The sequence below is a fragment of the Arctopsyche grandis genome, chromosome 11, assembly GCF_051622035.1.
Source record: "Arctopsyche grandis isolate Sample6627 chromosome 11, ASM5162203v2, whole genome shotgun sequence".
Taxonomy (NCBI): domain Eukaryota; kingdom Metazoa; phylum Arthropoda; class Insecta; order Trichoptera; family Hydropsychidae; genus Arctopsyche; species Arctopsyche grandis.
Genome location: NC_135365.1, coordinates 26,856,034 through 26,871,217, shown reverse-complemented (window position 1 = coordinate 26,871,217; position 15,184 = coordinate 26,856,034). Strand labels below are relative to the sequence as shown.

Below are 15,184 nucleotides of genomic sequence, written 5' to 3'. Positions count from 1 at the left end.
AAATTAAATGAACGATATCACGGGAATATTTATTTTGTGATATATTTAAATTTTCAATTGATATGAATGAAAAAGAATGAAAAGGGTTAAATAAAAATTTAAGTTTTTTATTATTTGCTTCTACTGCGTCTATTTCTATATAATAGTCATAATTAGAATTAATTATTACTTCGTTAATTTTTTCTGGATTTTCTATAAATGATAAGTTTGAATAAACAGGTTCATCGATATATGTCGATTTTTTAAAATTTGATTTGGGTTTTCTATAACATCGTCGCGAATATTGATCCGAATATTGTCGTGAATAATAATTGTTGTATGCCATTTTACAAAATAAAATATTTAAATCAACACATTAAAATAATGCAATAAGGGTATAGTAAAGGAGAAAAGGTTTAGGATTAGGAGAAAAGAAATAGTCTCTTATCTGAATTTTTGTTGATGAAACTGGATGATGATATACACATAGTGCTGGATCTGCTTGGATCTCGAGTTGTACTCGTACGTGCTGCTAGTTCTGCGTCACGGACTTGCGATGTCCTCAGAGGTTGCACCGTTTCCTTTGAAGAATATATGGTAGATCTGCTTTCTCTGCATACTGTGAATTGGCTCTGCACACTGTCTGCTTTCTTGTCAGTTGTCCCGTTAGAAGTTAGAAGTCTCCGCTTAGAAGATTTTGGTAGTTGGATTTTTCGCTAGATTTTAAGGATGAAAATCCACCTGGTCCACTTCGAAGTTGTCTATACAACGGTTGTTCCTTCATTTAGTAGTGATGTCCAGTTGTTCAGCTATATCCGCACCCGCTGCCACCAATTTTTATGTTACGGGGACAAGTAGGAGATGGTGTAGAAATATTATAGTCACAGTTTTTTTTATAAGATCTTCTTTAATAGTAGTAAGTATACACGAGATAAGTTTGTATTACACGTTACTAGTTAGTGGTTACTAGTTAAGTCGTCTAATCGCGAGTCACTAGTTAGACGGTTCAATTGTAAGTCAGTGATTAGTAAGAGACGGTTCGATCGCAAGTAACTATGTATGTATGTAGTAATCACAAGTTACTAGTAAGGCAGTTTAATCGCAAGTAACTATGTATGTAGTAATCACAAGTTAATAGTAAGGCAGTTTAATCGCAAGTGAGGTTCAATAGATCTAACATGAGCATTTATACACAAAAGAATGATAAGCTTTAACCAATCACAGAATTTTGGTAAATAACAAAGTGATTAAGATACAGAGCAACATCCGTGTGTAAGACAGTTTTAATATTTGATTTATGTATCCTTTGAGAGTATCGAGACATTTTTGAGTAGAAACACAATTTATCATAGAGATAAATAGAGATAATAATATTTTAGGGTTTACACGTATCGTGGGACAAAATGCAGCTATAGCAATAAAGATTATTAAAAGTAATACTTTGTATTTCAACAGGTCATTAACTGTGTCGTCTTATATAGCAATCGTGTTAGAAACTCGCATAAATTATAATAGATAAGAAGTTAAGTAGATAGAGTTGATCATAAGTAGTTAAAAATGAAACAGATGTTCAAACTTAAGGTTAAAGGGTATTATACATAAGTATATACATAGGTCGTAAGATCCTACCACATAACAATAAGCATGCTTGTTTAATTCAGCTAGATTTTTTTAAAGTTGTTGTCGCAACGACTTTGCTATTATAAATTTAAAATATGAATAATAATAGTAAGGTCAGCATTTCACGTGCTAGAGCCACTGAACTAGGGGAAAAAAATACATTGGCATGTGTTTGACAGCTTAACCTAAAATTTACCAGGTTAGGCCGGTTTTTATATAAATCATGGTACGATGATTAAAAGCCTTTCAAGACTGACTCGATGTTCGAGAAACAATATTCTTTTGCGCGTGAATCAACGAAAGTGTCACGCGTTGTGTCAAAATGACGTTACTTTGTTTCCAAACACATCCATCTCCGGGAATCACATAGTGAAACGGACCAAAAAATACGATAGATCCCCGCCGATTTCTACTCTCTTCGTCCCCGTTCCGGTGAAGAACAACCCAGATGACATTAACGTCGGGGCCGAGCTCACCGGAAAGATCAAGAAGCAGGATCTTGTACGCATCCTCAGTACCTTCTATCAAAAACCAGAGATCAGATTGCTCTGCACCGAAAACGGATTGGACGATCAACTTTTACACCAGGCTTTTCTGTCTTTTCGAAGACATTGTGTAGACGAGGATTTGGAATCGGATTTACATGTTATTATTAGTGATATATTACAAGGTAATATTTTGAAGTTGTACAATACTTTAAGCTTTACAGTTATAATAATTAGATTATATAAGTAGTGGATGATTCCTATTAATAATATGTGTATGTCTGTTTGAAGTATGATGCAATATTATTATAGGAATTACTCAATTGTTGTCCAATATGATATAAAATAATTGATTTATTACAGGTGCTGGTCACGTTGATGATTTGTTTCCATATTTTATAAGGCATTCAAAATTAGTCTTCCCACATTTGGATTGTCTTGATGATCTTAAGAAGATTTCAGACTTGAGAACACCGGCTAATTGGTATGATAATTTTTTAAATACACAATTATAGTCCAACACATTAAAACAAACTATTTTTTCAGGTACCCAGAAGCTCGGGCTATGAATAGGAAAGTAGTATTCCACGCAGGCCCAACAAATTCCGGCAAGACTTATCACGCGCTAGAAAAATACTTATCTTCGAAATCCGGAGTATATTGCGGTCCTTTGAAATTGTTAGCCACTGAAATATACCACAAATCAAACAAAAAGGTCAGCATTTCAACTGTTTTCTTTCATTAGTTTGAATTTATCAATATATTATTGCAAGTTTCATTAATCTAAACTAGGGCACACCTTGCGACCTTGTAACAGGTGAAGAAAGACGTTACTCCACCGATTATGAAGACACTGAAAAGACGGCAGACGCGGAATCGGAACCCACTGAAGCAAATCATGTATCGTGCACTGTCGAGATGGCTTCGTTGAGTACACCTTGTATGTTGTCATTTTAAAACTGCGTACATAATTTACGTGTAAAACCTATGTATGTATTTTAAAACGATCCTTTGTAGATGAGGTGGCTATTATTGATGAAGTTCAACTCGTCGGTGATAGGAGTCGGGGTTGGGCTTGGACTAGAGCCATTTTGGGTATACAAGCGGAAGAGTTGCACTTGTGCGGGGAAGCTGGTGCAATTCCGTTGATTCAAGATATATGCAATACTACTGGAGAAGAATTAGAGGTATGCAGAAAGTTTTCAAGTGTTTTATGTCAGTTTGGTCATCCTTCTCACTCTTATACATATGTATAGGACGGGAGACTATGTTTTGACTGTATCCTGGTTACTCGGTTGAGTTTTTAAGAGGATCTTAATTTTTGTTCAGTTTACGAGTATTTACAGCGAATAAGGTAGTTGCCGACTTCGATGGAAGTGCTGGCTGAACTCCAGAGGCTCACTTAGTGCTTTAATTTATATACCAGCAGAATAGACTAGTAGTTAGGATATAATGTTTTGAAGAGAGTGGTCACGGGTTCAAATCCCACTGGTTTCTGCTGGTCAGACCTTGGATATGTGACTCCAGGTTGATCGTTTCCTATAAGAGTTTGCCAATTGATCTGATTCTCATTGAAACAGTTCCAACAAATTGGTAACCTTACCCATTTTCTCGCAAAATTTCGAGTTTTCAGCAATCTGGAATTTCGCTGAATTGTATAAAATGCTGCAAATTTACAAATTTGACCATAAATGTTTCTGGATGTTAATTGATATGTATTTACTGAATTGTTTAAAATACTGCAAATTTACAAATTTGACCATGGATGTCTCTGTAAATATTAATTGATATGTAATTATTTACTTTGTATAATACTAATAATATTTTATTTTATTTTATTTTATTTTATTAATTGAAAAATCAACAGACAGGATGTACATAGATATGTATAAAAAAAAACAAATAGTAAATAAATAATATATGTAACATCCGAGTCCAATAATAGATTTTTACAAAAATGAAAAAGATAAATATGAGGAAAACAAATTAAAAAGTAAAGAGTAAAGGCATGACAAAATATGTAGAACATTGCATAATTAAACTATAGTATTAAAATATTTGGAATAGGTTATAAAATAGAATATAAGAAGAAATTGAAATTTACAAATATAAAACAAATGAAAAAGGTAAATACAAAATAAACAAATGAAAAGGAAAAGAATGAAAGCTATAATATGATTAAATAGCACATTACATAACTAAACTAAAGTATAAAAATATTGGAAAAATAGAATAGGAGAAGAAATGAATCAATCGGTCAAGATTCTCTTGATGTTAGACCTGAATTGATGTAGGGAAATACCAAATAGACCAACCTCATTCAATATTAGTATCAAATATACAATATTTTTGGCCAGGAAGGTGCATTGGGGTTAACTGTTAGGCCTTCCTGGTATAAATTAAAGATTAAAAAAATAAAAAAAATAATGGTTGTGTGATGTCATCATGATTTCGGGAGTTCCTATGGGCCGAGGCTATTCTTTGTGTAGGTTAGGTTAGGTTAGGTTAGCTCGATATGCTGTTGAGTGATGAGATCATGTTTCTGGGTTTCCTACGGGTTCGCGATTGTTAATATAGAGCGAGTCGAATTGTGTCTTTGCCCTTGTATGAACGAATATATTTCAGGCAAGGTCAGTCCTGCATTTTAATTGTGTACTAGTTTTATTTATTTTTAATACTTTCCAGATCAAATACTATAAACGTTTGACGGCTTTGAACGTCGAAGGGAAAGCTTTAGGATCATTGGATAGAGTTCAGCCCGGAGATTGCATAGTTTGTTTTAATAAGAATGATATATATTCCGTTTCACGAGCCATCGAAAACAGGTTAGTTTACATCCGTCATACTCATTGCTTCAACTACATATGTTTTTTTTTTTATCATCTATTGAATCTTTCAGAGGGAAAGAAGTTGCCGTTATATACGGAAGTTTACCACCGGGAACAAAACTAGCTCAAGCCAATAAATTCAACGATCCTGAAAATTCTTGTAAAGTCATGGTAGCCACAGATGCTATTGGTTTAGGTATTAATTTGTAAGTACAGCCCTATAATTATACATAATTGAAACTTATTGAGGACTATTCATACTATCCAGCACTGCAAGGCAATAGCTGGGCACAGCAGTGCACGTTCAGACAGGTTTTGGCCGAGTACAAGGCAAAATCAGCTTACATATACATTAAAGTGCGCGATGATACGGCGAATTATTGCTTGCGTCGTATTGTCGAGTCTGAAAATATTCATAAGCGCATGCGCACTTTCGTTAGTACGCGTCCACTTGCTACTATGACGTCACGTTACAGTAGCAGTACTATGAAGTCCCGTATGACATCAGTTGCCAAATAATACCGGTTTTGCTTCATACATTACGGTGACATGTACTGCTGTCTAATATGAATAGATTTTGTCTGCTACCGCTGTTGCGTCTACACTACATACACATAATGGAACACATTAATGTGTCCGTATAGAATTTACCAAAGAATACTTTTCGTACTGCTGTTTATGTGCAGTTGCCGGTCTTTGTTATGCCAGTATGAATATATCTTTGAATTATATTTGAAGAATTTTGCATATATTTCAGGAGTATAAGACGTATCATATTTTACTCTCTCATAAAACCTATGCTGAACGAGAAGGGAGAGAAGGAAATCAGCGTCATATCGATTTCTCAAGCTTTACAAATCGCCGGTATATTTCATCATCCCATTATAATTATTATCAATTGTGGCATTTTTGTTGATTTATTATATGTTTGTTTGAAACAGGCAGGGCTGGTAGATACGGAAGCGCTTGGGAAACGGGTTATGTCACAACATTTAAACCGGAAGATTTGGGCACTTTGCAGATACTCCTGTCTCAGAACCCTGAAGTCGTAACCCAGGCCGGTCTACATCCAACTGCCGAACAGATGGAGCTTTACGCTTATCATCTGCCGCATGCTAATTTAAGTAGTTTAATGGTTAGTTTAGGTTTTGAACACTCTTCTCCAATGGAACGGAATAGTTTGAGTCTGTTCAATTTTATGTTGATTTTTAGGACATTTTCGTTCACCTGTGCACAGTCGACGATTCATTATACTTCATGTGCAATACGGAAGCGTTTAAATTCCTCGCCGAGATGATCCAACATGTTCCGTTGCCGCTACGAGCTCGCTATGTATTCTGCTGTTCGCCGATCAATCAAAAAGTGCCGTTTGTGTGTGCAATGTTCTTGAAAGTAAGGTCCTTGATGCACTTTTATATTCTTAAGATGTGTTTTTAGTTTTTTTTTTAATTAAGCATCATTGTTTTGGTTGTATCATTATAGATGGTTCGACAGTATAGTAGAAACTATCCGATTACTTGGATGTGGTTGAGTAATGCAATCAGCTGGCCTTTACCTCATCCTAGGACGATCAACGATATGGTACACTTGGAGGCTGTATTTGACGTTATGGATCTGTACTTATGGTTGAGGTAATCTCAATATTTCTTCTACCTGTTCTAATTTGTAAAGGGAACAATTTAAACTTCCATTTTATAAAATAAATGTGCATTTAAAAAAAAATTTGTACATTACAAAAAGTTTGTGTGCATTTCTAAATGATCGATACAGATTGCATTAGAAGCTTTGCTTTGATCATTAAAAAAAATATTTGCTACTTAAAAAGCGGATGAAATATGCATTAAAATGACAGATGAACTGTATCGGCGAATACTAAAATACGAACCAACAACGACCAACGCTTCTCTCTACTGGATTCCTTCCTTTTTACTCTTCGGCTTGCAACCTTCGACACCTATGACCTTGGCTTCGACTCTACAACCTGACATCATCATTGATATTCATAAATTCAACACTTTTGACAGTTGTCTGCAACGTTACCACTTTTTGTATCTATTCTAATGCTAAAATCAATATTTTCGAATGATCGTTTCATATTTCTGAATGGTCACTTTATAATGCCAAAATATTTTATTCGATGCACAATACAAGATTGTTTAATGCACCGAAAATAATGCAAATTTTTAATGCACAAACATTTTTTTTAAGATACAAAGTATTTTTCTCAATGTACAGTTAAATCGCACCTATTTGTAAACAATGATTCAAATTTTGGCGATATTTTTTTTTGTAGTTATCGTTTTCATGACTTGTTTCCCGATTCCCACATTGTCAGACCGATGCAAGGAGAGTTAGATTCAATTATACAACAAGGAATTTTCCAATTAACAAGGTATGGACTGATATATACGTAGTAACAATAGATGAAGTTTATAGTGATTTCTATTTGTATTTGAACTCGATCGGTTTTCAGACTGCTTCGCAACTCCGAAATGGCCATGGGAGGCTCTCAACAAGATGATGGCGATCCTGAAGTGGGTTTCAAACAAAAGTTTAAAATAGACACGAATAGACAGCCTAGTGAAACTGGCCCTGACATATCTAAAGTAAGGTTGTCCGACCAGTTGCTGCAACAGGGACTGCTAACACCGCGCATGTTGAAGCAGTTGCGTGAAGAATTAGGAAAAACTGAAAAACATGAAAATTTTAGAAGAATGGCTCCAAACCGAAGAAATAAAAAATGATAATGGTGGATCTGAAATTGGATCTCAAATCACGTCGAAGCTAATTCAATATGCGAAACCGTCACTATATACCAGTCTGTTTTCATTTTAGGCTTTTTTTATTATCGTTAGTAGTTCTTTATATGTTACAATACAATATTGACATTTGAAAAATTGTTTTTGAATCAAGTGAAACTTTATAGGTTATGATATTGTGTTCATTTACTCGTCCTTTTTAAGCCTGTCTCATCTAAATCTTTTTGAATTGGGGAAATTAGAAAGAACCTTGTGAGCTAACGATAGTACACTTTACCACATACTAATCGATTGCAGTATACGAATTTTAATTTGAAAATCCAATTAGGCAACTATTAAATATAGTTTGAGCTCTGTATTTTCTTATTTATAGGCATTTACTACCTGCTAAGCCTTTAAACAGTGCCGGTTTTAGGGGGAGGCTGGGTCGGGCGGCAAATAAGTTAGGGCGCCGCTCGATGCGTCAAAGGCGCTTTCAATTTTAAAATTAGAGCGCCAAAAGCCATACAAAATTTTAGATTAGAGCGCCAAAGGCGAAATTTTTTTCTAAGGGTGTTAAGAAAAAATTGCCCGAGAGCGCCATTGGGTGTAAGGCCGGCACTGCCTTTAAAGGTAGCATTGAAAAAATATGCATTGAACATGGGTCGTGCAATTCGTGTCATTCATTTGTCAACATTTATAAAGACTGGTTTACACCAGAATTTCTGAATTTATAACCATAGCAGAATTTCCCGATGGAAATCCCTGACTGCCGAGTATTTTAGATTGTGGCTTGGCATTTTGATTGTGAGCATTACATTTTAACAGCAATGAAGAAGATGGAACTAGTTTTGGAAAAATACATTCATTAATAGACTTCTTTTGTTTATTTTATATTGTTGCAAGATATATTCGAGAGTCTAAACACACCTTTACAAAACTCGAAATCCTCGTCGGTAGTTATCTAGGGTTTGTTTGGATTAGCTATAATTTTTATACCTGCTTTCTATTGGATTTCTAAATAATTCTAGTCGGAAATTTTGGAGAAATTTTCAGCGTGGCGGGCTTTCAACAGAAAAGACGTCAGCACTCAAAGAGTTAAGGCTAAACTATGGGAACATTTTTTTTATTTTAGTATCATAGAAAAAATAAGTGCTAGAATGTAAAAGGGTGAAAGGAAGGCTGGAAGGAAAATGAGTAGATAAATAGAAAATTGTGCATGGTGAGGTGGATGTGTGTGCTGACGATTTTGAAGCCTCGGACTGTCGCTCCCTTCACACAGTTCTGTATACACGATTAAGTAATTTCAGATCGTATAGTAAATTGTTTTCTTGGTGAAATGTTCACAGTAAAAAGGTGACATGGTAAAATAAAATGACTGAATCTAATGCAGAGACGAGTATATAGTTGGCTCCAGCGACTCGTAATTCACACATGTCCTTGGGACACTGCCGCCTTTACACGTTTCAATCTCACATTTAGTTGTTTTTGCCTGATTAACTGACTGCTAGATGGGTTACCGGAACAACTGACTGAGGGACTGGGACGTATGGCAGCTCTAGTTTAGATTAACAAGGGTGAAAATACACAGAGTGGTACGTGGTACGTTTTCTTTAGATTCTTTTCAACATGCGAAAAAAAAACGCAGCACCTCTAGCCTATATACATACATGGTACACAGTCCCAAAAATCAACCCCTGAAGTGTTTTCGGTGATATTTTATCCTTGCTTGACAGTGATCGATAATGGTGAATCCCACATTTGAAGAAATGTAGCAGAAATTTGTTGCATATGGATATGCATACTCGTGCGACCTCCCAAGCATATGCATTCTGCACGTGCAACTACACCCAAATTCGATTTAAGGAACACCCATTGTGCACCAAGGACGTGACATCCCATACCACTCAGTGTTTTTTCGCCCTTAGCATTGCTCGGAACAGAGAAGGGTGGAAGCGTGTTGGAAAGGCCTTCATCCAGTCAACGAATGACTTTAAATGATGATGAAAAACTATCCTTTTAGGTTTTCCTTTGCAATATTCATTATAGGATTTCATGTTTGAATTTTTTATAAGAAATTCTTCAAAATTTCAATCGATGTCTTAGAAGCACTTTATTAAATTAAAAATAAAACAGTTTATACATAAATACAACTTATCAGCTTTAAAAGTATTAGTACATATTACACATACGTACATACATATATGGCAAATAAATTACCAAACTAATAGTGAACAGCCAAAATAAATACAAAGAAAACATACACATTAACAAGTACAATATTTTATTTCTATTTTTATTTTATTTTTGAGAAAGAAATAAAAATTAAAACGCTAAGCACAATTCTTTGGAGATTACTGGTATGTAAAATTAACATTAAAAAATAATAAAAAAAAAACTAGTCCTCAAAATACAGCATCTAAGAAGGAAATGTTTAGTAAATTTAGGCATTGAAAAAAAAAGCACAACCAATTAATGAGATATTTTATGAATTACATTAGTGGACAGCCTTCCTTATACTATAGTAATATTTTTATTACAATAATGATATTCACATATTGAAGAATTATATCACAAAAACACTTTTTTGGTGTTAAGTATTATATAACATTGAAAGTACATATTTACATACATGGTCCTTAATGGATTTCATACTCAGTTACAAAAATTGAAATTAAACTGTGGGAACGGTCAAAGTAAGTATGTACTTTTAATTCTATTAACTTGTTATTAAACGCTATAAATAACAGGAAAAATTAAAACACACTCGCTATAAAACTAGTACATAATAATAAAAAAAAATTAAAATGACTGGCCTACTTACATATAATACGTACAAAAATTTGGAATTAAGTTTTTTTCAGTAAAACCGAAAGCCTCTTTGCATATTCGATTTTGTTATTTATATTTATAACTAAAAAAAAATGGTAAGTGACGGATGGCACAATTGTATGCAAAATCACAATTTATAATGTTAATTTGAAGTAGTAACAGTTAAAAATAGTATTTAGGAATTTTTTTATTATATTTTGGAAATATCTAGTTTTTTTTATTGAGCTTAATATGTAAAGTAAAATATTAAATAGGTAGCATAGTGTATAAAAGAAAAATGAGGAAAAAATGCTTAATTATTAGTAAAAAATAAAATAAAAACATAAATCAATCATTCGATAATGATATGGAAAGTTTTTATATCACGTAATTAAGCTGTAGTAAAAATAAATGAATAGCATCAAGATCATCATTAACAGTGATGGTTAAATGCTCATAAACTGTCAGTATCACCGGAACAATCAGACTATTATTTAAATCATTTAAAACCAGACCTGCTTTCAGTTACATTATTCACAGATGGATTTGTGACGTAATAGATCGACTAAAAAGTCACCGTGTCCACAAACCAGTCAGCTGATAGTTTGAGTCCAATCTAGGATCAAGCCTGATACTGGATAAGACCTGTTAATTTATCATGACGGCCTTGATACTATAATGAATAATCTCAATACGTAGAATTCTTAAGAAAAGATGGATATATATTTTTTATTATTCAAATTTCATTTTAGAATATGTAAGTGTGCCCGTTTGGCCCGCTTTTATAAAGACTGGGCTTATTCAAGGCACTAATGGTACGTATGCACGAGCAGTATATACCGATAGTTCAAGGTATTCTAAACGGTATCTGGCACTCGAATACTATCGAATATATTATAGTTATGCATACACACTGCTACTGTGAATACTTCTATTTGAAGTGCCAGTGGAGTAAACTTGCCAAATATATCGGCTGTGAAACTGCCGAATGGTGTAAACTAACAGTAATACTGTCCGTGAAAACGTAGCTTTAGACTTACAAATAATATATTTATTTATTAGATTGGTCTTGTGAAAAAGTATGTGTTTTAAAATGTCATAAAAGAAAATTATAAAAATAGATTTGTATTTAAGTGTGGGTACATATGTATGTATAATCACTATGTAACGGTTTTACACACGATGCAAGTTTTGAAGTCAAAATGGCGGCGTGCTTGTGCCGAGTGGACTGTGGCTGGACTTGTCTGCTTGATTTGGCTGGTGTTGATACTTACACATACAGTGAAATATGCACCCTTAAAGGTATGTGATAATTATAATATTGTAAGGTAGAAATTATGTAATCCGGTGCTCGTGGACCGCTGGTTTACCATCACTAATCGTTTGATCGCGCGTTCGGGCCAAAAAGCCCTCGACGTATCAACAAGCTGTATACAACAGCCAATCAGACCTCGACGTATCAACAGGCTGTAAACAACAGCCAATCAGATCTCGCGACCCATCGACCAATGACCTCTCTTTGCTGAGAGTATACGCCATGTATAAATATTCAGCGGTTTTTTTCCGTTCTTCATTCGGAGCACGCTGGTCGACGGATCAATAGCAATAAACTACCTCTACTACTGCGTATTTCACTCTCGGAAACCCCTCAACACGCCCGCGCTACAATATTATGACTAGGGATTGCAAAAATACCGGAATTTCCAAAATAAAAAAGAACGATACCGGAATCACCGGTACTTTCAGTATTTTTTAAAATTAATTAATTTTTAGTAAAAAAAATTGAAAAGGTTTGCAAACTTGAGACACATTGTATCGGAAAACCGTAAAAATTAAAACAATTTTACAGACGTGTGGCGTGATAAAATAAAGAGAGATCGAAAACAATTTATAAAATAATAACTCGCTCAATATCGCGCATGCAAAATATATACACATCGGTGGTTTTCGACAAATAAAATGTACGAATGTGAAAAAATCGATACTACCGGTTTTTTTTTTTTTTTTAACACGATGGCGGCCGCTGACTCATATTTGTATCATGTTGGGTGCACAGCGCTTAGTGGCCGCTGGTACATATATGATTAACGACTGCGCGAACTGTATCAGTCCGCTGATATATTGTTGTATCACGTTTGCGTCAATCATTTGTGGCCGATGATACAATTTTGTATCACGTTTTTGTCATAAACGAAAACGTGATACAAATATATATATCAGTGGACTGAAAAATATATTCTGCACGAAAAATATATTCGTGCAGCCGTGAATCATATATGTATCAGCGGCCAGTAAGCATTGTTCCCCCCCTACGTGATACAAATATGAGTCAGCAGCCACCATAGTGTTAATACCGGCATTACCAAAGGCTTATTTTCGGTCAAATACCGAAACTTCCGGTATCGGTACTTTCAGTATTGCAATCCCTAATTATGACCTAGCGCACATCATGTTATCTTTTTGCCAAACGTTGCATGGGATATCTTCTTATATCCGTTCTTTTACAAATTAGAAATTATCCATTATGGATAAGTTAAAAAACATAGTATTGTTTATCTTTATTCTAAACACATATTCAAATTGAAAAAATATTGGAAGTCAGTGCTTTAATGAGCCAACTTCCAACATGACATTCCCGCTTGCATCGTGACGTATCACCCGTTTAATCTTGTATAAAATCGTACATATTATTGCTACGGAATGAGGTGAATTATCGATACTTAAGTGTAAAAATATTCTTTACGAAGCAGTGATTGGTATTAATATTAGTAAATTAAAAACACGTGTTAAAATGGAATGAAAAAAACAGAACATGGACAGAGAATGAGAAGTGAATCACCGCGTGTTTACGACGACAGTAAAAAGATGGCTATAAGATGTCAAAAAAGTCGTCCTTTCTCTCAGTCTTATTGTTGAATCCTTTAGCCGGGTCGTTCTTAATCACGGACGTCTTGAGCACATCGTCCGTTAAGTCATCCAGGTTGAGAAGGTCGTCGTCCTGCGACTCGCTTGGCCTCTTCGGCAGCCTGCTGTACCCCGGCAGGTCCAGATCGAGGATCTCGACGTCGCCTTTGCCGAGTAGACGGCCGTTGATACCGACATCCTCCCTCCTATCGTCCTTTCCATATTGCTTCCTGCCCTCCAAGTCGAATATCTCCAACTCCTCGTCATCGTCCGAGTCTATCGTCAATGGTATGTTGGCCATTTCCAAATTATCAAACATTTCATTCGATGTGAGCACTCCGTACTTGAACTGCTGATCGCTAGGATCGAAGCTTATGCTATTTTCACGATTGTATTTACCCCGTCTGTAAAATATGACAAGAAATTACAACACAATGAACACTTGAATGGAAATCATTACGTTTTATATATATATATATATATACCTGTATCTTTTGTATGCAATGTAAGCTATTGCTATTAAAGCGAGCGAGCCGAAGACTATGAAACCTCTTTTTTTGGCACCGGATTTCGTTCCGGACTTGTCTGTCGCGGTTTCATTGCGTGGTATGTCTACGTGAAATGGAAAATCACTTGAGGAAGTTCCCTTGTTTTCGGTTGCTTTGTCCGTATGGACGGTGCTCAATTTCGAGGGTTTGTCGAGTGGATGTTCCGGTAGTTTAGATGCTGTAAAGTGAATGTTTGATTATATACAGAATTCATATTGAAATACATATGGAACGGAAGAAACTTTTAGGCATCTCGAAAAAAAAAAATCATACCATTCTTTACATCGTCCTTTAACTGCTTCTTGATAACTTTCGTCTCTTCAGCCGACGAATGTTCCGCACTCGTCACTGGCTCTAGGTGTTTGGGTTCATTCTTGAAATTGGATTTGGTGATAGGGACGGTATCTTGAGGCTTCGAAGCCGACGGTTCTTTATTCTGCTTAATTTCAGCACTGTTCGGATGCTGGTCTATGGGACTCTGAACAATAGGTGGCATTTTGGAGACATTCTTCGGTAAAGACTGCGGACCGAGAGGGATGGTGAGATGATTGTCGTTTGCTGTACCGGTGTTTGGAGCTGTAGAGGTGTTGGTTATGGTCGCAGGGCTGGTGTAACGTTCAGGATCTACGGTGACTGTGCTGATGATGAGTGAGGAAGCGAGGATGGCGAGGAGTGCTCGGTGGGCGTGTGGAGGCATCTGATAGCTGGTGTTCTTGTCGTCTGTTTCAGTTTCGCTTCAGCACATGTTGTCAAGACATGACGGCAGCCTGGGCAGCTGTCATCTGCTAGTTCAGTGTTGCCACTGTGTGACTTCACCTGTGGCTGCTTTCAGCGATTTATGATTTTTTTTGTAATGGTATAGATTTGGTTTGTTTGTTTTGACACTTGTGACCGAGTGATGACGATTCTTTTTCACTGCATGACATGCAGTGCATGTGTTCGAAATTTCAAAAAAGTGCTGCATGCTGTATAAATATAATATCCGCATACTACTTTAAATCAGCGGTACTCGGAATGTTTTAAGCGGCAGGGGAAATGTTACATCAAAATCGTTGACAGCTTTGAATAAAATCCCTCACCGAAGTGGGGTATGCAAGTGCTCCAATTTTTACGTTTTTCGTAGTAACTATGTGGCTTTCAAAGTTATACACCCGATATTTCTGTATTCCTAGAATGAACTACAAGAAATTTATTTTAATAGATTTTGTATGATTTAGAAAAGGGGTACATCGTAAAAAAATACATTTATACATTTCTACGTGCCAAAGTAT

At 35.4% G+C, this 15,184-nt stretch overlaps 2 protein-coding genes across 2 annotated transcripts; one reads left to right on the top strand and one right to left on the bottom strand.

Annotated features, from left to right (window-relative positions):
• Positions 1-1,622: 1,622 nt before the first annotated feature.
• Suv3 (Suv3 RNA helicase) lies at positions 1,623-10,028 on the top strand. Its single transcript, XM_077441698.1, has 13 exons — positions 1,623-2,269; positions 2,448-2,568; positions 2,631-2,799; positions 2,877-3,024; positions 3,102-3,271; positions 4,770-4,909; positions 4,984-5,118; positions 5,670-5,776; positions 5,854-6,047; positions 6,125-6,304; positions 6,395-6,543; positions 7,206-7,304; positions 7,386-10,028. The coding sequence occupies exons 1-13, from the start codon at positions 1,831-1,833 to the stop codon at positions 7,654-7,656; spliced, it is 2,322 nt and encodes a 773-aa protein (XP_077297824.1). The 5' UTR covers positions 1,623-1,830; the 3' UTR covers positions 7,657-10,028.
• On the bottom strand, positions 9,734-14,813 carry LOC143919392 (uncharacterized). Its single transcript, XM_077441700.1, has 3 exons — positions 14,187-14,813; positions 13,851-14,091; positions 9,734-13,769 (listed from the first exon to the last, which is right to left on the bottom strand). Exons 1-3 carry the CDS (start codon positions 14,608-14,610, stop codon positions 13,331-13,333), a joined length of 1,104 nt encoding a protein of 367 aa, XP_077297826.1. The 5' UTR covers positions 14,611-14,813; the 3' UTR covers positions 9,734-13,330.
• Positions 14,814-15,184: the final 371 nt, after the last annotated feature.